At 41.9% G+C, this 21,781-nt stretch overlaps 1 protein-coding gene across 7 annotated transcripts in view; it reads right to left on the bottom strand.

Annotated features, from left to right (window-relative positions):
- Positions 1-21,781, bottom strand: part of TNK2 (tyrosine kinase non receptor 2) — a 296,608-nt gene that overhangs the window by 77,907 nt on the left and 196,920 nt on the right. For all 7 annotated transcript variants that reach the window (XM_077487599.1, XM_077487600.1, XM_077487598.1 and 4 more), the window contains 4 exons: positions 16,033-16,103; positions 6,632-6,838; positions 4,610-4,762; positions 1,748-2,025 (listed from right to left, as the gene is read on the bottom strand). In XM_077487599.1, the coding sequence (XP_077343725.1) occupies positions 1,748-2,025; positions 4,610-4,762; positions 6,632-6,838; positions 16,033-16,103 (709 nt within the window). The remainder of the gene's footprint in view (positions 1-1,747; positions 2,026-4,609; positions 4,763-6,631; positions 6,839-16,032; positions 16,104-21,781) is intronic.

The raw sequence follows: 21,781 nt of genomic DNA, 5'->3' as shown, positions 1-21,781 counted from the left end.
CAATGTCCTACCATCTTGATGTTAATACGTGGACTACATGGGTGGCATGGAGAGGTCTTGAAAGCTGCTTTATATGCTTGTACAAGAGGTCTGCACATCATGGTACCATAGAAGGAAGGGGGCAACAATTGAAATGCAAAAACTTTCTAATATTTCTGTTGTAGGTGTCAGCCCTCATTTCCAGACTATAAACCCAGTTACAAGGCACGTCTTGTGGCACTTGATGGGAGGGACTTTAGCTACTTACAGCTATCATTCATGTCATGTAAGGCAGGAGAAAAATGCACACTATGTTTTTTGGCATTTTCAAAGCTGTCTACTTCAGGTGATCAGCAGACTCAGCCTCAAACAACTCTTTGGGGCTGATGTATGAAAACAGAAAAAAAAAGGGAATGAACCAAAAATCATGTCCGTTCCTTATAGCAACCCATCAGGTTTCACTTTTCAGTCAAAGATTAAACAATAATTCTATTCAGTTCCTACATGCAACAACTTCAACCCTGCCATGTATCCTTTCTCCAGTTGTAATAATTTAGGAGTGGCAAATTCTTCAATGCAACCTACAGTAACAGTCACAGTCACATTTTTAATACATATACTGTATTTGAGTGTATAGCAAAACAATACCAATGATGCAGTGCTATATATATATATATATATATATATATATATATATAATGTCAAAGTAAAATAAAAACAAGGGTAGCACTGTAAATGCAACACTGTGACAAAACATTTGAAATCCCAATTGTGTACGTTTGAATGTCATTTTTACATATGGTGAAAATTTTCAAGTGCCCATTATTCCTTCTTAAGCCTAGTACACACGATCAGAAAATCAGATGAAAAATATCGCTTTCTAAGCGATCGCACAATAATCTGATCATTAGTATTCTCGGAAAAAAAAAGAATACATTACAATACGATACAACACATTACATCGCTTGTGAAGTTGTATTCTGTCATATGAGACTTTTTGTAACTTTGGTAACCTCTTCATTTTCGATATAAGACTAGCATGCAACAAAAAAAAAAAAAAAAAGAGACGATCACTCATCCAATGAGTGTCTACATTTTGTGTAACAGGTGTTAATCATTATAAAATTAACACACCCGACACACGTGAACGCCTTTACCAACAATGGGATTCTCACTCACAATCCCATTTGCCTCTCTCTTTCAAAAAAGGCAAAATTGTTTGTTTTTTTTTGGTTGGAAGTTTCCCCGTTTAGCAGGATGATTTCTAGCAATACAAGATCATAGGTGGCATGTTCCTTCCGTTTAGCAGGATGATTTCTAGAAATACAAGATCACAGGTGGCATGTTCCTTATATTGGCATCTCTAGTCTTAGCACATATATACTGTATGTAAGTTCACTTGGGGGTTTTATATAAATAACATTTATAGGTAGCAAATTGGATCATGCTTTGCTGAGGTTTTTTCGCCTTCCTCTGGATCAACTGTGGGTATAGGATTGTGTATATGGGATTGTACGATTTTATAGGTTGAACTAGATGGACTTGTGTCTTTTTTCAACTTAACTATGTAACAATATGTTGGATGAAGCAGCAAATTTTTGGGTAAAACTATTTGTGAAGTTTATATGGTGTGGTGTGGGGATATATATTTATATTTTAAGTCACTTTATTGCCCCTCATTACAGTTTAGTTGCATATAAACAAAATTGGTGTAAAAATTATTTTGGGCTAAAATTTTTGTTTTTATAGATTTTAGCTACATGCTTACCAAGCAAACGGCACCTTGCGATGTTCCTGCATGACATAGTGATCATCATTTTTTGGCAATGCTCTCATAAGTCCAAAGTCTCCAATCTTAACCAGGTCATTAGAGGAGAGTAAGATGTTCCTGGCTGCAAGGTCCCGATGGATGAAACGCTTTGATTCTAGATAGGCCATGCCATTAGCAATCTGGATAGCATAATGACATAGAGTGGAGATGAGGAAATGACCTAGGTTCTTACGCAAGCGGTCCAGCAGAGATCCCAGTGGAGCAAGCTCTGTCACCTGTATGAGATAAGCAATAATTTCATAGGTGCTACAATAAACTGTAGGTTTTTAGGTTCTTCTATAACTAGGAGATTGAGTTGTGAATTTTTTTTACAAATGTCAATGTTTGCACCAAAATCTTGTTTAGCCTTGACCTCTCACATACAGATCTGTATAAATAAATATAGTATTTCCCACCATGCATTCCTTATCAGCCCTTACAGTTGATAACATAAAACCAAACAGGTCCTAGAAACTTTGAACTATGAAACTATACCAATACCAGTTGAATCTTAACTTCAGGCAAAGATTTTTTATTTTTTTTTGGATAGAATAGGGAGGGTAAAGACCTGGGTCTTGGTCAGATTATATGGCTCTATGTGTCTCCATCAAAGAGATTTCTCTTAATTTCTCAAAAAGAAAGGGAAAATCCACTTTTGACAGCTGTCACTGGAACATGTGTTCCTATTGAAGGTTTACCCCTATATTCTTGTCCCATTGACAACTGTAAAATATTGGCTTTTTTTTTTAAATAAAATGTAGACATTTCTTTTAATGTTCACCATTAAATAATGAAAATGAATCCTGCCAAGGACATTAACTGAGGTTCTAAGCCTTTCCCACTATATCCAAAGTTAGAAAAAATGTTTTAGCTGGAGTTCAGGTGGGGGAGTCTTTTGTATTTGTTTGGCTTTTATGCCTAATAATTAGAAAATGTTCTGCCAAGGATGCATTCTGCAACCCGTGTTCAGAAATGTGCAGGGCAGGCTAGGCCTTTTAGAAGTACCTAGTTTGATAAGAAAACTGGTTTGGTTGCACAAAAGCAAGTCTGTCAACACTTAAAGCAGGAAATAGCCTCTGATGTCAACTAGATAACTGGTTCAAATAGGGATGGGAGTGGCAGTACAAAGTAGGGAGTGGAAATGAAAATGGAGAGTTGTGTAAGATATAAAATCCAGGCAAGAAGATGTTTATATGTGCAGATGTTGTGTTGCTTAAGGGTAGGTTGACATGAAAAAGCAACTTATGACACTTCCAGTTCTATGTATGAATTCTGCAACATTCTCAAGTGTGTATATATATTTATAATGTATTTCTCAGCTCAGAAGACAACTAAATATCTTCTTAAAGCGGAGCTCCACCCTAAAGTGGAACCCTCCGGCGCCACCATTAGCACCTTTCAGGGGGGGAGGGGGTGCAGGTACCTGTACAGTACAGGTATCTGCACCCACTTCCGGCATAGATATTTGCAGAATCTACGCCCCTTTCTGCAGGTCCCCCGCTGTCTGCTGGGAAACACACAGATCCCAGAGATAGCGGGGACCATCCTTATTGCGCAGCGCGACTCGCGCATGCGCAGTAGGGAACCGGGAAATGATCACTTCCTGATTCCCATACCCAAGATGGCGGCGGCAGCACCCGAGGGACGATCGAGAGATCGGCTCCGGGTGCCGACATCGCGGGCACGCTGGGCGGGTAAGTGTCCTTATTTTAAAAGTCAGCAGCTGCAGTATTTGTAGCTGCTGGCTTTTAAAAAAACAAACGGCGGAACTCCCACTTTAAAGTAGAACTAAAGGCCAAACTTTGTTTCTTTTTTTTTTTTTTTAATACAGTGTAGAGGTATTAGAACACTTGTAAGGTTTTATTGCTGTTGGTGCCCTCATTAGTGAGATTCACCGTTTGTCCCGTTTTCCATTATTGAAAGTAAAAGAAAACCCCACATTTTTGGTTGTCCCCAGAAAAGTAATAGAGGTGAAATTTTCCAATGGGGACACTAGTTCTGAGAATTCCTTTAATTTACAGGGATTTCCTCTCACTTCCTGTTTGGCTATGGGACAAGAAGTGAAGATAAATCTCCACAATGTGACACAGATGGCGAAAACAAATCTGACAGGGGTTATAACCCTCCCTTACTCTATCTAAAATGTAAAAAAAGTTTTGCCTATAGTTCTACTTTAACTAAAACCTGAAGATTATTTAGCAGACTATTGAGTGCTTCCAGTAGTAATATAATAATTAGCTATACAGTTACAAACAATTCATTGTACAAATGTTTTGTGCATGGTATAAAAGCAAAAAAACATACTGTAAAGTCTAAACACAAAGCCATCCACAACTTAGCCCTCAACTACATCACTAGCCTTGTCTAAAAAATTCCTACCTAATCATTCTCTTTCGTTCCTCTCAAGACCTCCTGCTTTCTTGCTCCCTTGTCACCTCCTCCCATGATTGCCTCCAGGACATTTCCAGAGCCTCACCAACACTATGGAACTCCTTACCCAAATCTCTCCAATTATTTCCTACTCTATTAGCTTTGAGACAATTCCTGAAAACCCTTCTCTTCAGAGAAGCCTACCCTCACCCCCCACAGTTATCTTTTCTTTAATGTTACCCTCCCTTCTAGATTGTAAGCCCCTAACAAGCAGGGACCTGTGATTCCTCCTTTATTGAAATGTATTGTAACTGTACTGTATTGTAACTGTTTGCCCTCATATTGTAAAGTAATACGCATACTGTTGGCGCTATATAAATCCTGTATAATAATAATAAACAAGCATTATAGGTCTATATCACATTATAATAATGCTTTACGCCATCATACCATTTTCATAGGATGTGTAAGGACCACTCCATATAGTCTAATGAGATTGACGTGGTCCAGGGAGTGCATTGCGTTGACTTCTCTGATAAAATCATCTAGGGCATCTGGCTGTGTAAGAACATCCGTCTTCAAGCACTTAACTGCAACATTAAACTTGGTAGAAAGACACAGAAAATGTCATTAACACAATGTTTCGAGTGCAGGTTTTCAGAACAATATCAAATACCACTTACACAAAACCATCTAATGTAAAAAAAAAAAAAAAAAAAATTTAAAGAAAAAATAAAAGAAAGAAAGAAAGAAAAAGCTTATGAAGTCTATCCAAAATGTACAAGTTCAAGTATCAAAACTTTGCAGAACTAATATAGAGACACTAAAGTGCTTTCCATCAAATATTTGTAACGTTTTTCTAATGGGTAGGTATTCATAACAACAATTTTTGAAGTACACCTGTCATTTGAGAAATATGAGACTGTCAGTGTTAGACTGTTTCTGCAAATGCTAGTTGCCTGGCTGAATTTAGCCTACATTACTTTTTCTGAACTGCTAAGTACTGCAGCAAGGATTCATCTACTCTGTGCTGGCAGCATGTAGGCCAGCTGGGCCAGTACTCTTATATACAAAGCAGAAGCCGGGTTCCAGTAATCCATACTCCTCCTCCTGAACGCTGCTCCAATCAGCAGTGATGTTCAGGTATCAAGAGCACTGGAGGGGGCATATTAGTCCACTGGAGAGTTAGACCAGTGCATTGTATGTGGGAGGCTAACTACATTACATGGATAATTAAAGAGGAACTGCAGTCTGCTCACATAATTTGTAATAAAAAAACTTTGCCATTCTGAAGCTTCCCTCCAACCATTTTGCATATTTTATACATATTGTGATTCTGTACCTGCCAAATATGCTGCACAAATCTCCTTCTACTGAGTCTGGCTGCAGCCATTTTAACTGTGGGCAGCTGAAGCTGCTGCCTGTTCACTTCCTGGATTTACACAGACACACAGAGGCACACCTCCAGCTCTGCAGCTTTCATTGGCCCTCGTATGACTCACCCCCCTCCCTCTCTGGTAAACTCTCACAAGAGTGAGAGAGAGAGCTGTGCATTATGTCATAAGCCTAGGATTTTTACCAGACAAGAAACAGGAAGTGGGCTGTATAAGGTGTTTACTTGCAGAAAAAAAATGTTTTACAAGAGCAGAAGATTTAATAGATGGAAAGCTGAAAAAATGACTATAGGTCCATTTTAAAGTGAGAGTAAACACCAATGGATGATTTTTACCTATAGGTCCAGTAGATATCTCCTAAACATGCACCGTTTAGGAGATATTTACTTGTGAAGTCAGCGGTAATGTCACTGGTGATGTACTCTGAAGGAACAGCATACTGTGCCATTCCTTCAGAGCTCCGTGCTGTGAACAGTGGCTCTAGCACTTGTGACGTTATCGCGGCTAATCCAATCAAAGGACCAGAGCCTGCCAACCGGGAAAGAAGACTGGGTGAAGATGGAAGCCCTGTCAGCGGTGACAGGGGGGCGCTGAAGGGCTTAGTTTTAAGGTAAGTTTCACATAATGTACTAGTATGCGATGCATACAAGCACATTAATGCACATTAATGCAGGATTTAAAAAAACAGCAGTTTACTACCACTTCAGAGAGGATTTAATAAGATTTTTTTTTTTTTAAATCAGCAATCTATTTTTGATATTCCAGTATACCACATAGTAAGGCCGGCCATAAACGGCCGGAATTCAAATCATGTATGGACAGGCTGATGGATTTTTACATGCGATTATCAGTAAAGCCGCTACCGATAATTACTGTCTTCTGTCAATGGTGAAGGCTTTCTTAGTGCCCCTCCTGGGAGAATACAATGGATCTGCGTAAGGGATTCCCCGATCAACACTGACCCGAAGAAATTTGTTCTGGATATGGTCGGCCCAAGACCACATTTGTTAAAAATGTTTCCGACTACAAATTTGGAAATAAAAAAATAAGCTTCTGCAGAACAAAGTTGTAAATTTACCATTTTACCACTAGGGGTGTTCCACTCTCCTCTTCTAACAACACCAAAAGACCCATCTCCGAGCTTCTCAAAGAGAGAAATGTCCTTTTCACTAATAAGACAGGTCAGGGCCTGCTGACCTTCAGAAGGTGGAGGGCTAGGAGGTTTTCTAAAAGTATTTTGAGGCAGAGGAGAAAATTCTGAGTCTGGTCTCTTTCCACTGAATACCTGTTGCAAGGAAAAAAAATTACATTTATCTATTAGCCAAATATGTTATAAGCTCTATTCCAGAACAATGTCAAAAAGGTAGATGGAAAGAACATCAAAGCATACAATAATAAGCAAATTACAGGATTACAATAAACTCCAGCTAATATGTTTTAAGTAGTTGCATACATTTTTCCTTTTTGGATAAAGGTTTTACATAAATAAATAAATAAAAGCTGATCATTGTAAGCACCCCTTTTCAGTGGTAAATGATTTATCTCACCTATCTAACTGCTACCTTTGCAGGAAAGCTGTTGAAAAAACAACATGCCTGCTGGCAAGATCACCAGGTGAAAATAAAAGAGAAAACAAATTCAGCCATCATATCTAAGAATTGGTGTGTTGCAGTATAAGAAATGTTTGCTTTTGGGTTTAATAACTCTTTAATGTTTCTTAATGTAAAGTTATTCTTTTAGGGGCTAAAAACATTCATGCATCATACATTTTAGGAGAACAGCTAGGAGAGTCAGTGGTTAAGAAGAATTTGGATGCTCTGGTAGATCATAGACTTAATAATAGAATGCCATGCAAGCTGCAGTTTCTAAAGCAGCAAAAATGTTTCTTGTATTAAAAGAGGTAAAGACTCCAGAGAGAAATATAATTTTGCCCCTGTACAAAGCATTAGGAAGACCTCTTTACACATGCAGAAAAAGAGATTAAACCTCCACATAAAGAAAGGCTTCTTCACAGTAAGAGCTGTGAAAATGTAGAATATATACCCTCAAGAACTAGTTCTGGCCAGCTCAGTAGACTGTTTGGAAAAAGGCTTGGATTCTTTCTTAACCACCCTTCCTGCCCAGACCAATTTTCAGCTTTCGGTGCTCTCACATTTTGAATGACAATTACTCAGTCATGCAACACTGTACCCAAATGAATTTTTTGTCCTTTTTTTCCCACAAATAGAGCTTTCTTTTGGTGGTATTTGATCACCTCTGGGGTTTTTATTTTTTGCGCTATAAATGAAAAAAGACCGAAAATTTTGAAAAAAAAACGCATATTTCTTTGTTTCTGTGACAGAATTATGCAAATTATTAATTTTTCTTCATAAATTTTGGCCACAATTTATACTGCTACATATCTTTGGTAAAACCCAAATTAGTGGATATTATTTGGTCTTTGTGAAAGTTAGAGAGTCTACAAGCTGTGGTGCACAAAATTGATCACACCTGATGTACTGGTGGCCTATCTCACTTCTTGTGACCCGAACAAGTCAGGAAAGTACAAATACCCCCCCAAATGACCCCTTTTTGGAAAGAGGACATTCCAAGGTATTTAGTAAGAGGCATAGTGAGATTTTTGATGTTGTCATTTTTTTCCCACAATTCTTTGCAAAATTAACATTTTTCATTTTTTTTTCTCCACAAAATTGTCATTGTAATAGGTTATTTCTCTCACATGGCATGTGTATACCACAAATGACACCCCCCAAAAAATTCTGCTACTCCTCCTGAGTATTACAATACCACATGTGTGGGACTTTTTCACAGCCTGGCCACATAGAGAGGCCCAACATGCAGGGAGCGCCATCACGTGTTCTAGGAGCATAAATTACACATCTAACTTGTTGACTATTTATTACTCTTTTGAAGCACCAGGACAATGACACGTGACACTGATGACAGATGGCACTGATACATGGCACTGATGACACGTGGCACTGATGACAGATGGCACTAATATGTGGCACTGATGACACGTGGCACTTATACGTGGCACTGATGACACGTGGCACTAATAGGTGGCACTGAAGACACGTGGCACTAATACGTGGCACTGATGACAGATGGCACTAATACGTGGCACTAATACGTGCCACCGATGACAGATGGCACTAATACATGGCACCGATGACACGTGACACTGATGACAGATGGCACTGATAAGTGGCATTGATGACACGTGACACTGACAACAGATGGCACGTGACACTGACAACAAATGGCACTGATACGTGGCACTGATGACAGATGGCACTAATACGTGGCACTGATGACAGATGGCACTATGTGGCACTGATGACACGTGGCACTGATGACAGATGGCACTTAAACGTGGCACTGATGACAGATGGCACTGGCGACAAATGGCACTGACAACAGGTGGCACTGGGGGCAGGTGGCACTGGGGGCAGGTAGCACTGGGGTGGATGGCACTGGGGACAGGTAGCACTGGGGTGGATGGCACTGGGGACAGGTAGCACTGGGGTGGATGGCACTGGGGTGGATGGCACTGCTGGGGGAGGATGGATGGCACTGCTGGGGGAGGATGGATGGCACTGCTGGGGGAGGGTGGCACTTTTTTTTTTTACTTTTTTTTTTTACAAAGCGAAGCAGAACTCTGTGTGAGGAGGGAGAGCGGCGCTGAGAGATGATCTCATATGTTTACATATGAGATCATCTCCCATTGGACACGCCGATCACGCTGTAAACGGCCGCTGTGATTGGCCGTTTACAGCGATCTGTGTTTGCCTGTCCCCGGGGGACACAGCGAACACAGAACTTCCGCGATGCGTGCCCGCGGCGGCACGCATTGCGGAAGTAAACAATAGGATGTCCAGGGGCGGCCACCCGGACGAACGCGCCTGCTCTACAGCCGTCATTCGGCTATAGGGCGGGCACGAGGTGGTTAAATATACAAATAAATATCAGGATATTAACATTATAGGTAATAACACCAGGAATTGGTGATCCAGGGAATATCCAACCTTCTGGGGAATCGGGATGTAATTAATTTACTCCTACTGGAACAAATTGGGCCATGGTTTATGGCTTAATCTGGATCACTTGTGGGTATAGGGTGGGCCTAGGCTTGGTTCACATTGGAAGCCCTGCAAATCCCCTGCGGGTTCCTGCATCGCACCCGACACGCAGGCAGTTTACACTGCCATATGCGAACCACTTGGAGTATCAATATAAAGTTAATGACACCCCCAGATCGGTTTGCATATCGCAGTGTGAACTGTCAATTGGGACATGAATTGGATCACATGGGTGTGAACACCCATGTGATCCGATTCTGGTGCAGACCAAAAAAAGAGTTCTACACAACTTTGGTCCGAATGCAATATGTATGGCTGAAATTGCATCGCATAGACATTGCGAATCCCATGCAATATCGCCTAGCGCACTAATGTGAACCCAGCCTAAAGGTGTGAAACTGTTAAGGTGTTTGCATGATTCTGAATGATATTGTGCTTCTTGATTAAATAAACACCAACTGCAAGATACCACTGAGAACTTGTATTTAGGGATATATATATATATATATTATGTGAAGTAAACTATAACAACCAATGGCATGTAATCAGAAAAAAAAATGAATTCCGGTTGGTCACTTAAGGTTTTATCAATTTTTCTTCACAGTACTTTGCCTTGCTGTATAAATATGATCTTTTTTTACATGGTCTACTCACAATACACTGAAATCCTATTGGTTGCTATAGTTTAGCACTCTTTGTACATAATCAGCATTGTTTGTATTGCCTGATTTAAAAGGCCTGTTTGTTTCTCAGCAATATGGTACATCCTTGTCGTTTAAAATGTCATAAGATCCACTTTAATCCACAGATAAGAAAATAAAAAGTCAGATGTCAGGATGAGGCCGCAGGTTACATTGCACTGGTATCATGAAGGGGTCCCCTTGAGAGATGTGTATTTCAGGCATACAGAAATTCAATGCTGATAGCATGATTTATTTCCTGGAAAAGTGCAGCAAATCTCTCAAGCAGGATTAGCAGCTTCCGCTGCCAGATAGGCCTGCAGCTGGGTCAATCCATCCTCCCCCAAGTTAAAGACCCCTAGAAAGGAAATCCTGGGACAACTGCTGACACTTGTACAGTGCGAGTGTCACCAGTCACGGTCCAGCAAGAAGAGTGGATAGACATGTGATACTGAGTGGGTGGGTTCTATTTTCAGAGTAAAGCCAGACCCAAATATTCTAACACCGCAGACAGAGGACAGTGGATTGAAGCAAACTTTCAAAGACAGCAATATTAGCCTCTTTTATTCTACACTCTGTTATGAATGAGTACATCAAGCCTTACTAAACATTGGGGTTCATTTACTAAAACTGAAGAGTGCTAAATCTGGTGCAACTCTGCACAGAAACCAATCAGCTTCAGGGTTTTCTTGTCAAAGCTGAAGTTAGAAGGCTACCATGCACAGGCTGCACCAGATTCCGAGTGCTCCAGTTTTAGTAAATCTAACCCACAATGTAGGTCTGTGTGACGTGCTGAACGATAACATACTACCACTGCAAACCTCAATGGGAACCATGATGTAGGTTGTGACAATAAGATGAGACCATACATCTGGCATCAGAAAAAAAATTCACATATGTGCTGATGCTTATTAAAGAGGAACTTATTAAAGTCTGCTCACATAATTTGTAATAAAAACATCTTTGCCATTCTGAAGCTTCCCTCCAACCACTTTGCATATTATTTTATATATACTGTGATTCTGTACTTGCCAAATATGCCAAATCTCCCTCCACGAAGTCTGGCTGCAACCATTTAAACTGTGGGCAGCTGAAGCTGCTGCCTTTTCACTTCCTGGATTTACACAGACACTTACCTCCAGCTCTGCAGCTTTCATCGGCCCTCTTAAGACTCATCTCCCCTCCCTTCCTGGCAAACTCTCAGGAGAGTGAGAGAGCGGTGCATGATGTCATAAGCCTAGGCTAATGATCAGACAAGTAAGAAGAAGTGGGCTGTATAAAGTATTTACTGGCAGGAAAAAAAGTTTTACTATCTAAAGTTAAAACAACAAGGGCAGAAGATTTAATAGATGGAAAATTTAAAAAAATGACTGAAGGTACGCTTTAATAGAATTTGCATACCAGAGACTCAATCAGAACACAACTATGTATAGATAACCAAACTGTGTACTGTATAGTGAACAGCTATACAGTAACTGTAAATACCTGGGGCCCAAACTGTAGCCCAGGTCCACATGAGGGCTTTTGCTCCTTACTGTGTGGCCCTTTGCAGACTCCAAGCTAGAATGACAGTGATTTCTAGCCATCTCATATAACCTGTAAGCCATTCTCTATCTTTTGCAGCAGGTTTCCAGTCTCAAATAGCACATGTAACATATCTGTAGTCTCTAGCCATCTTCTCTAGAATGTCTGCAGTTTCTGACAGTTTTGTGTAGTATTACATATATAGTGACTGTTATGTATGGCCCTTTGGAGCTTTTATGATCTGCAGTTGAGGTCCCCTCTGCCTTTTATGTTGATAACCACTGCTATAAAATTATATGTTATACAAATAAAATTATCGTTATGTTTACTTGTAAACAATAAGAATGTGCACAGATCCATTTGAAACGACAAACGCCTGTAACAGCTTGTAAAAGTGATAACTCACGTTTAACTGCATTTCGTTTACAGGCATTTTTAATTTTTGACTATATGAAAAAAAAGTAAAATGCTTCTAAACGCAAACACAGCCAAACATGGAATGTAAACATGGCAAAACAGGCGTTTTTAACCACTTGCTGACCGCGCTATAGCAGAATGACGGCTGCAGTGCGGTCAGATAATTCTGGGAGGGCGTACAGTGACGAAATGTGTGATACATCTGTTGTTCCAATTCAATTTATGGATGGTTATTAAACAAAAGGCTGCTATATTGATAATCACTTTATAAACAGCTTGTTTATAGAAGAAGCAGCATTGCCTCTTGTTGAATTAGCTGTCTGGGATGTATAATATAACTGCTTGGCTATATCTCGGTCTACTGAAATCAATCTGCTTGGACTAAGGTCCCTTTCACACAAGCACCTTCCGTTTCAATCAACGGGGATCTGTCCCCTGTTCGAAGTGGATGACAGGTCTATGTCCGCTCGGTTTCTGCAGAGTGGACATGGACAGCCCCTGTTCTGCTCCATGAGCAGCCAGAGGTAAATAAACTCTGCTGTTTGTTTCTATCTGGCTGCCTCTGATCTGGGCCACCCAAATGGAAGAGGACGCAGTCCTCCTCCATTTTTTTTTTTAACAGGTCTGATTAGACGCATAGGTAGGTGGGTGTAAACGGACACAAATCCATTTACACCCACTGGTCCATAGCAATACATACAACCTCTGATCAGGTCTGCCTGAAAAACTGACAGGCAGACCTGATCGATCACCCATGTAAAAGAGCCCCACATATATTGACTTGCTGAGTTTTGTGCTGTATTAATCTGTTGACACTTTTCTGACTATATATGAGGTTTGCGTCAACCAGTTGCACACTACTGAATAAATGCAAATGTTTTCTGTTGCCACAACTTATGTGTTACTTGCATGTAAATTATTATTATATAGTGCCAACAGTTTATGCAGCACTTTACAATATAAAGGAGGACAGTACAATTACAATACAAATGAACACATTTAATTGCACATAGGAAGTCTTTAAACCATCGGGCCTCAGGCATACAAATTTGTTCACATACAATCCCTGGCCTTTATTTAAAGTATACCACCATCAGTTGATATCATCACAGGTTATGTACAGTACATGTATACTGTCCCATAGAGGCCATCTGAGTTTTAACATTTCTTTGTCCTATCCAAAATCTTGCAATTTAATACTATATTGACTCAGAGGCTGGATCAGCGCTTTCAATTTTTAAGTGAATAAATTTACAAGTTATGGAACTACAATAAACAATTACCGTATATACTCGAGTATAGGCCGACCCGAATATAAGCCGAGGCCCCCAATTTACCCCCAAAAAAACTGGCAAACTTATTGACTCGTGTATAAGCCGAGGGTGAGACATGCCTGTCCATCCCTGTGTGTGTGTCCGTCCATCCCTGTGTGTCCGTCCATCCCTGTGTGTCCGTCCATCCCTGTGTGTCCGTCCATCCATCCCTGTGTGTGTGTGTGTCCATCCATCCATCCATCCCTGTGTGTGTGTGTCTCCATCCATCCATCCATCCATCCCTGTGTGTGTGTGTCTCCATCCATCCATCCCTGTGTGTGTGTGTCTCCATCCATCCATCCATCCCTGTGTGTGTGTGTATCCATCCATCCCTGTGTGTGTGTGTGTCTCCATCCGTGTGTGTGTGTGTGTGTGTGTGTGTGTGTGTGTGTGTGTGTGTGTGTGTGTGTGTGTGTGTGTGTGTGTGTGTGTGTGTGTGTGTGTGTGTGTGTGTGTGTGTGTCCAGCCTACCTGTGTCCCGAGCCTTTGTCCCGAGCCTCCGTCCCGTGCCGTGCCTTGCCTCCGTCCCGTGTCGTGCCTTGCCTTCGTCCCGTCCCGTCCCGTCCCGTCCCGTCCCGTGCCTTGCCTTGCCTCCGTCCCGTGCCCTCTTCGTCGGCGGCCATTGTAAAATTCAAAAGCCGCGCCTCCTCCTTCGCCTGTGATAGGCGGAACACTGAATTTCCCAGCAGCCTGTGTTCCGCCTATCACGGACATCGTATCATCCTCGTCCGTAGTACGAGGATGAGACGATGCCCGTGATAGGCGGAACACAGGCTGCTGGGAAATTCAGTGTTCCGCCTATCACAGGCGAAGGCGGAGCCGGAGGCGCGGCTTTTGAATCATAGAATGGCCACTGTCTGTCTGCTCGACACGCTGATCGAGCGGGCAGACAGCGATGACTCGAGTATAAGCCGAGGGGGGCACTTTCAGCCTCAAAAAAGAGGCTAAAAATCTCGGCTTATACTCGAGTATATACGGTACCAATGTTGCAATGGGATGATATGAAGATTCACACCAGCAAGCCACCCTAATCGCACAGCAGCTGATAAGCCGTGTAGGTTTGATGTGGGAACTGCATGAATTACTAACCTGTCTGTTTTATCACAACATTTTCTCAGACATTTGTTATTTTATAAGAGTATTCAGTAAATATGTATAATGTTTTAATACATTTAGGTGGATAACTATATATGTCTTTTTTTTTTTAATTATTCCCTACAAATGATATTTACAAATGTATTAGTCTTCACTATTTTAGTTAAAATTATATATATATATATATATACTAATAGATCTGTATCTTATATACTGGGAGTTATATAGACATCCCTTGATAACACTTATGACCTGTACATTTTTATTGGTTTAAAAAAAAAAAAGTTTTAAAGGGTGTACTCACGCTGAATCGAACCGTGCCCAAGTTGTCTTTTTCCCCCTCCCCTGCTGGTCTGCACTAACAATGTGCTTGAAAGAACGTGTTCCCAGGCACGCTTACATCATCACATCGGCCAGCCAGACCACAGTGATCCCTGCTTTTGTGCTCAGTGAGCTATGGAGAGTTTTGTCCTCAGGCATAGCTTGCACTCACACTGAAACAAACTGTATGGGACTACAAGTGAACTTCATCCTAGACCAGCTCTTCTAAGCAGTTCTGGCCACAGTACATTAAAAGGATATATTCACCTTTTTAGACAAAATAATAAATGCACATATTTTTTGCAGAAAAAATTTGCATTTTTTATTTTTAACTGTAGGAGTCTGGACAGCATTGCACCTGTGATCAGTGGATCAGGGATGCAATGTCAGGCTTCTGCAGACAAGCTCTGCCACTTTCAGCCAATACCTTCATATGGGCTACCAGTTTGAAAGTTGCAGGGCTTCTGAATGAATGAAAGAGCACTCAGTAGCATCCTTGCAGTTCATTAAGAACTACAAGTCGTCTGCTGTGGAAGTGACAGTACTTCTAGTTCATTCATTCACAGTAAATTATTGAATGATGCAGCTGTATGGGCAGAGCTCCCCACAGCCACACTGTTTTTTGGATTGTGAAGCAGGTGTGGAGAAAAGTCCCCCCCCCCCACCCATTGTCACGGTGCCAGAAGCTGGAACATGTTACATGTTCCACCCTAAATATGTCTGGAACAGCAAATGTGTTTCAAAAGGTGAACTTATCATTTAAAACAAACTGATCTGTACTTATCTATAAAAATAAATATGCATAGTGTTTTACAAATTATGAGAGTCTTCAATAATCAAATCTCTAGAGCAGGGTTCCCCCATGGGTTGCAAGGGGTTCCTTGAGCAATGTTCTGCCTCTCAAATAACTTCCCACTGACACCATTGATCTATTTAGTGATCTGTAAGGTAGAAATTCTTATCAGGGGTTCCCTGAGACCGGAAAGTTATTTCAAGGGTTCCTCTTTGGTGAAAAAGGATGCTCTAGAGTGTTCCACATTGGCCTACCTTACTCATCCAGGATTTTCGCTTACACATAGCCTTCCTCCGCTTCACTGCTTCCCAAAGACGTCTCTGGCCTGAAATGTATACATAAAACAGAAATTAACATAAAGCATAGCAATACATTATGTAGTGTAATATAAACGTCGCATTGTAGCACAGCTATCAGAATGAGACAAAGTGGTAAATTGTGTTTGTTAATACTATATAAATATTTGGATGAAATTACCTATAATATAGATTAAGGTTGCCATTCATCCCTATTAGAGGAGTCTGTCTCCAGAGAACAGCAAATGTCCCTGGCACTTAGTAGCTGCTTGGGAGGCAGACAGGAGGACAGAACATCAGACAGAGGGGAGAGACGTGCATTGACTGAGCTCACACAAGACTCTCGTGTCAGCACTGCAATAGCAAAGTAACACGGTCCTTGCTATCAGTCTGCACAGAGCACTGGAATACAGGTCCAAGGAATGACATTTGAATTCACTGGGGGATCCCCAGAGCCCAGTTTTGCATAGCTGAACAATCCTGAGTGGGGCAGTTAAACCCTAAAATCAGCCATGCCTGCCATTCTCCTGTTTTTTGTGGTCCCTTGCTGGTGAGACTGTGTGGAAGGTGTAGCAGATACCAAAGGAAAGTGTATCCAGATAAGGCTGCAGGTCTTTCCCAGAGGTGTTCAGGGGGTGATGAGGGAAAATCTCTCTTCCTGTTGCAGAGCTTCCAAATGTAAATAAGCCTTTTCTTTTTCCTCTGCTGGAAGATGAGGGTGATAGAGACTCCCAGAGTTCCCACCAAGACCTGAAAGCCTGTGAAGGGAATTATAAGTGAGATCTGTGCAGCCTGTCGGTTGTATTGCGCAGAGCCCAGGAGGAGTTTCAGAGGCCTTCCCTAGGGAGTACTGTGCAAAGTACGGTATACAGGAGAAGGAGTGTACTGTGCATACTGTGGGGTATATAGGAGGAGAGGGGTGTACTGTGTAGAGTGTTTAGAAGAATGGGTAAATGTTCAGGGTATGTAAGAAAATAGGTTCAGAATACCTCAAAAATCCCAATAGAGAAATTATTAAATTACAATTACACTCACTGTGAAAACAAATAAAGATCAAAGTCAGCAAAGCAAGTTAGCAGTGTATACAGTAAATGAATTGAAGATTAAATATACATTTAAAAGCTAAATTATTAAAAAGATAATAAACAGTAAAAGAAAACGTGCAATCCAAACAAAGCACAGCAAAGAATGAATAGCAGCAATTAACCTCCCCGGCGGTATGATTATGCCAGATTTTTGTGTCTTAAAGCGGTATATTGTTTTGCATAGAAATTTGGCTTTTACAATTTTAGGCCTGTAATTCTTAGTAATAACTCACTTAAATCTGTCCAAATAAGAGTCTAGTAGACATCCCGGGTATGATAAAGTTTGAAACACTAAATCATAAATTATAATATAATAAATAACTATAAAAAATAATAATAAAATTAATTTCCCCACGATTCACTATCACTCAATTCTGCAAGTGTTCTTATTTACTATCGCTACTGCGCCAAGTAATATCAACAGTCGTTTTAGAGAGTATTTCAACAAAGTTTATTCCTTCCAGACCAATATCACCGACATGCTGTCCCTGTACGCCGACGACACGCTGTTATACCTAAGCGACGCTGGTCCCTCACTGCTAGAGGCCTTAAGAATCTTTGATGATTTCAGGGGGGCTCTCAGGCATTAGGATTAACTGGACTAAATCTGTACTGTTCCTAATTGATGAGGATGCCACATTGGGGGCTCCCTCCTCCCTGCTGCTGTGGGTGAGGGAATTTAGATACCAAAAATCCCTCTGACTATATAGAAAAGAATTTAACACCAGTTATGACTACCCTGCACACGAAATGCTCAGCTTGAGCAAACCTGCCATTAAACCTACTGGAACAAATCAACCTCCTTAAGATGATGATACTGCCTAAATGTAACTACTTGTTTAGGAACTGTCCTGTAGGGGTCCTGGCTCATTCTTCAGGGAGATTGATCGCTGCGTGGGTTCCTTCATCTGGGGTGGTGGGACTCCCAGGCTGGCACACGCTACTTTATGGTTGCCTGCCCATCTGGGAGGTTTGGTTCTCCTGAATTTTCAAACGTATTTTTGGGCCGCTATGCTGGTCTCGGTCCACTGTTGGTTCCAGTGATCCAGGTCTAACGCCGTAGTGTGCCTTGAGGCGAGTTGCCTGGGCTCACTGGCTGTTATTTGCAATCTCCCCTACAGAGGCCAGGGGGCATACCCAGAGATCTCAGGACCCACTCGGGCGACATGGAGGGTGTGGGTGGCTGCTAGACATCGTTACCTAAATCTGGGCCAACTGTCCACTGCACAGCCACTCTGGGGAAATCCAACACTGGCACAATTCCGTACTATCCCGGACCCACAGGTCTGGGCCCACTATGGCATTACAACTCTGGAGCAGGTAATGCCCTGGGGCGAGTTGATGTCCCTCTCAGAGATGATGACTAAATACCAGTTACCCCAATGGATGAGATTTAGATACCTACAACTCAAATATGCAGCTATGGCCCAGTTCCCTCAAAAGCCCCTCCTCCAAGCTGATCCCATTAAAGAACTACTAACCCCTGGGGACCTTAATAAACCACTATCTACTTTATATATAGTGCACTCTTAGGCAAGGACTCCCCACAAGATAGAGAAACTACGGGAAATATGGCATAGCGATATACCGACACTAGATAGGGAGGGATGGGAGGACTGTCTGGACCATGGCCCCAAGCTAGTAATAGCGTCCAAGGACAAACTAATCCAGGTAAAATTCCTCCACATGATCTACTATACCCCGCAGAGACTCCATCGCATTTTTCCAGATAGAGACCCTATGTGCCCCAAATGCAAGACTCAAATAGGTACCTTCTTCCACATGTTCTGAGACTGCCCCGTTATAGCAACGTTTTGGGTGGCGGTGTTCAGCGAGATCAACTCTAGATTACAAATGGCCATCCCAACCTCACCTTCCCTTGCACCTGCACTTGCCCTACTGGGGGTATATGATGACGAGCAACATTCTTACCATCTGAAACTGCTGATTTCTTATCTCCTGTTTTATTCCAAAAAATAAATTCTCCTTACATGGATTGATTCTTCCCCACCATTCCTCCCCGCCTGGGAAGCACCGATTGAGGCAGCCTTGCCCATGTATAGGATCACTTATGTAAACCGGGGCTGTCCATGGAAATTTGAGAAGGTGTGGGCCCCATGGACATCTTACTAATACTCTTCGTTTTATATCCGTAAATGCTTTAGGGATGAAGTGGGAATGCGGAATTTAATGGACCTCCTCATTGTACTAGTACAAATGCACTATGGTCTATTTCTTGTCTGCACCAATTTGATTTCGGTCAGTAATTAGCGTATTTTTCGCTCCATAAGACGCACCTGACCATAAGACGCACCATCATCATGACGCCGGTTTGTTTACAAGTGATCGCTCCATCATTTGACAGAGTGATCACATTGCAAACAGCGGGTGCACCAAGATGGCCACCGCTCCGGAGGTAGGCCGAAGCTGCGGCCATTCCTAAGGCCGAGGCCGCGGAGCGCTCCGGAGCGCAGCGGGGGGCGGTGCCAAGCGTATATTCGCATCATAAGACGCAGGCACATTTTCTCCCATATTTCTGGGGGAAAAAAGTGCGTCTTATGGTCCGAAAAATACGGTATGTCTAACTCACGTATAATGATATGTACTGTGTCAACTGATATACTGTATTATTTCCTTTTATAACAATAAAGCACCTTTGATTGTTATTTACTATGGCTGTTTTCTAGCTGGTCTAAAACCACTTTTGACATAAAGGAACACTTTTTTTTGGTTGCACATGGACATTCTCCAGTTTCCAGGCAAGAAGAACAGTATATAGAATATAAAACTGCATGCAGGGCACTGGACAAAGCACTAGGGACAAAAGGGATGTGAATTGATTCCATACAGTAATGTAATGTGTAAGATTACAGTGTACTGTATGTGTTATAAATTTTGAACTTTCCGCTGGGCTCCGCCCCCAGCGCCGCAACGTTCACAGGGAACGGAGCCCAACACACAGAGGCACCGCGCGGAGGACACAGCCCGCACACACACAGTGGGGGGAAATTGCAGGATCCTGGGGACAAGGTAAGTACACTGCACCAGGATGCGGAGATGCAATGGTACTAAAATTTAACCCCAAACCACACTCTGGAATACCACCAGGGAGGTTAGACAAGTAGCAGAAAATATCAGACTACAAAAATATAGGAGAAGGGGGTACACTTTCCATGGTGTACAGGCGGAGGGGTTTACTGTGCAGCATATACAGGATTAGGGGTTTACTAGTCGGAGTATACAGGAGGAGGGGAAATGTACTGTGCAGGGTATAAGGAGGAGAAGGAAGAGGAAGGGGGGGTGTCGTTATGTGCTACAGGTCTGACAGGTGGCAGGAGGAATAACAGCTACAGAACTCATATATAGAGCATAAAAAAACATAGGTAAATGTGGCATCAGGGCCTGGGGCATTCACCATCAGAATAGCAGAAGCAACGCAATGCCAAGGTGCAGTAAGTTCAATATAGGGAAGGGGGGGAGCTGTGCTGAAGTTGGTGCTACCATGGAGGATGAAGGGATTGTACTGAGGTATAATTTTTTCTTAGGAGATACTCTGTGCTACTTACTCTTAACCCCTGAACCCTGCGTGTTCTACCCTCTTGACCCAGAGTGAAGTAGGCTAAGGTCTTAGTTACTCATACCCCTTTAAGCCATTCCCACTGTTATTGCAACTTGGTCACACCCATCGTTCGCCACAGCTCACTACATGCGTCGCATCATTGCTTCTCCTGACAGTGCCCCCTGGTCTTTAGTAATCCTGGTAATGCTCCCAAGTCCTCTATCTGGTGCTGCAATGTAGTTATGTTAGGGATGCCACTGGTAAGAATCAAAGGCCCAACTGCACATCTCATGAGCTAATTTTCCTACTCACTGTGCAGCCATACTGCTTTTAGTGAGTTTGTGAATGTGGGTCCACACGGAAGAGTGATTTTGTGGGTCTGGTTAAAAATGGGTGAGGTCAGTAGGGTGATCCGGGACTTCATTTTGAGATTCTGGTAACATTAGTATAGATCAAAATATTTTTAATCAAATACAACAAATCAAACTAAAATAGAAGATAAACATCTGGGAAACCAGCTTAAAGTGGTGTTCCACCGAAAATAAAAAATAAAAAAAGAGTTTGGAAAAAAAAATTTTTACTCACCTCTAAATGCTGTTGCTAGGGGATCCCTCGTAGTCTGCCTACTTCAGTGCCTGGGCTCCTTACGTCACTTCCCCTTGGCGCAGGAAGGACCCAGCTCTGCCCCCTCCCTCTTGTCAACCATCTGGGACACGTGACAGGTCCCAAATGACTGATTGGCCAATGTGCATGTGCAGTGGGTGCCCGGCTGTGAAGTCACAGCCAGGTGCCCACAGTTACAATGCCAAGGGGGAGACAAGCAGGGCTTCGATCCCCCGCATTGCTGGACCCAGGGACAAGTAGGTGTCCGATTATTAAAAGTCAGCAGCTGAAGTTTTTTTTTATTTTTATAAGGGGAACACCTCTTTAAATTATATGCAAACATAGTCGCTAGACTATCATAAAAGCTTTAACATGTGATTGTAAATTCAAATGTAATTTTCAATATTTTTAAATCTGCAGCTTCTATTAAAATAATACCTGTTGATCCTACTATTAGGGT

This window comes from Lithobates pipiens, unplaced genomic scaffold (genome assembly GCF_037356315.1).
Source record: "Lithobates pipiens isolate NorthernLeopardFrog02 unplaced genomic scaffold, aLitPip1_a1.2 Scaffold_18, whole genome shotgun sequence".
In the NCBI taxonomy this organism is placed as follows: Eukaryota; Metazoa; Chordata; class Amphibia; order Anura; family Ranidae; genus Lithobates; species Lithobates pipiens.
Note: the sequence above shows the minus strand (reverse complement) of the source record. Positions and strands in the feature narration are given on the sequence as shown.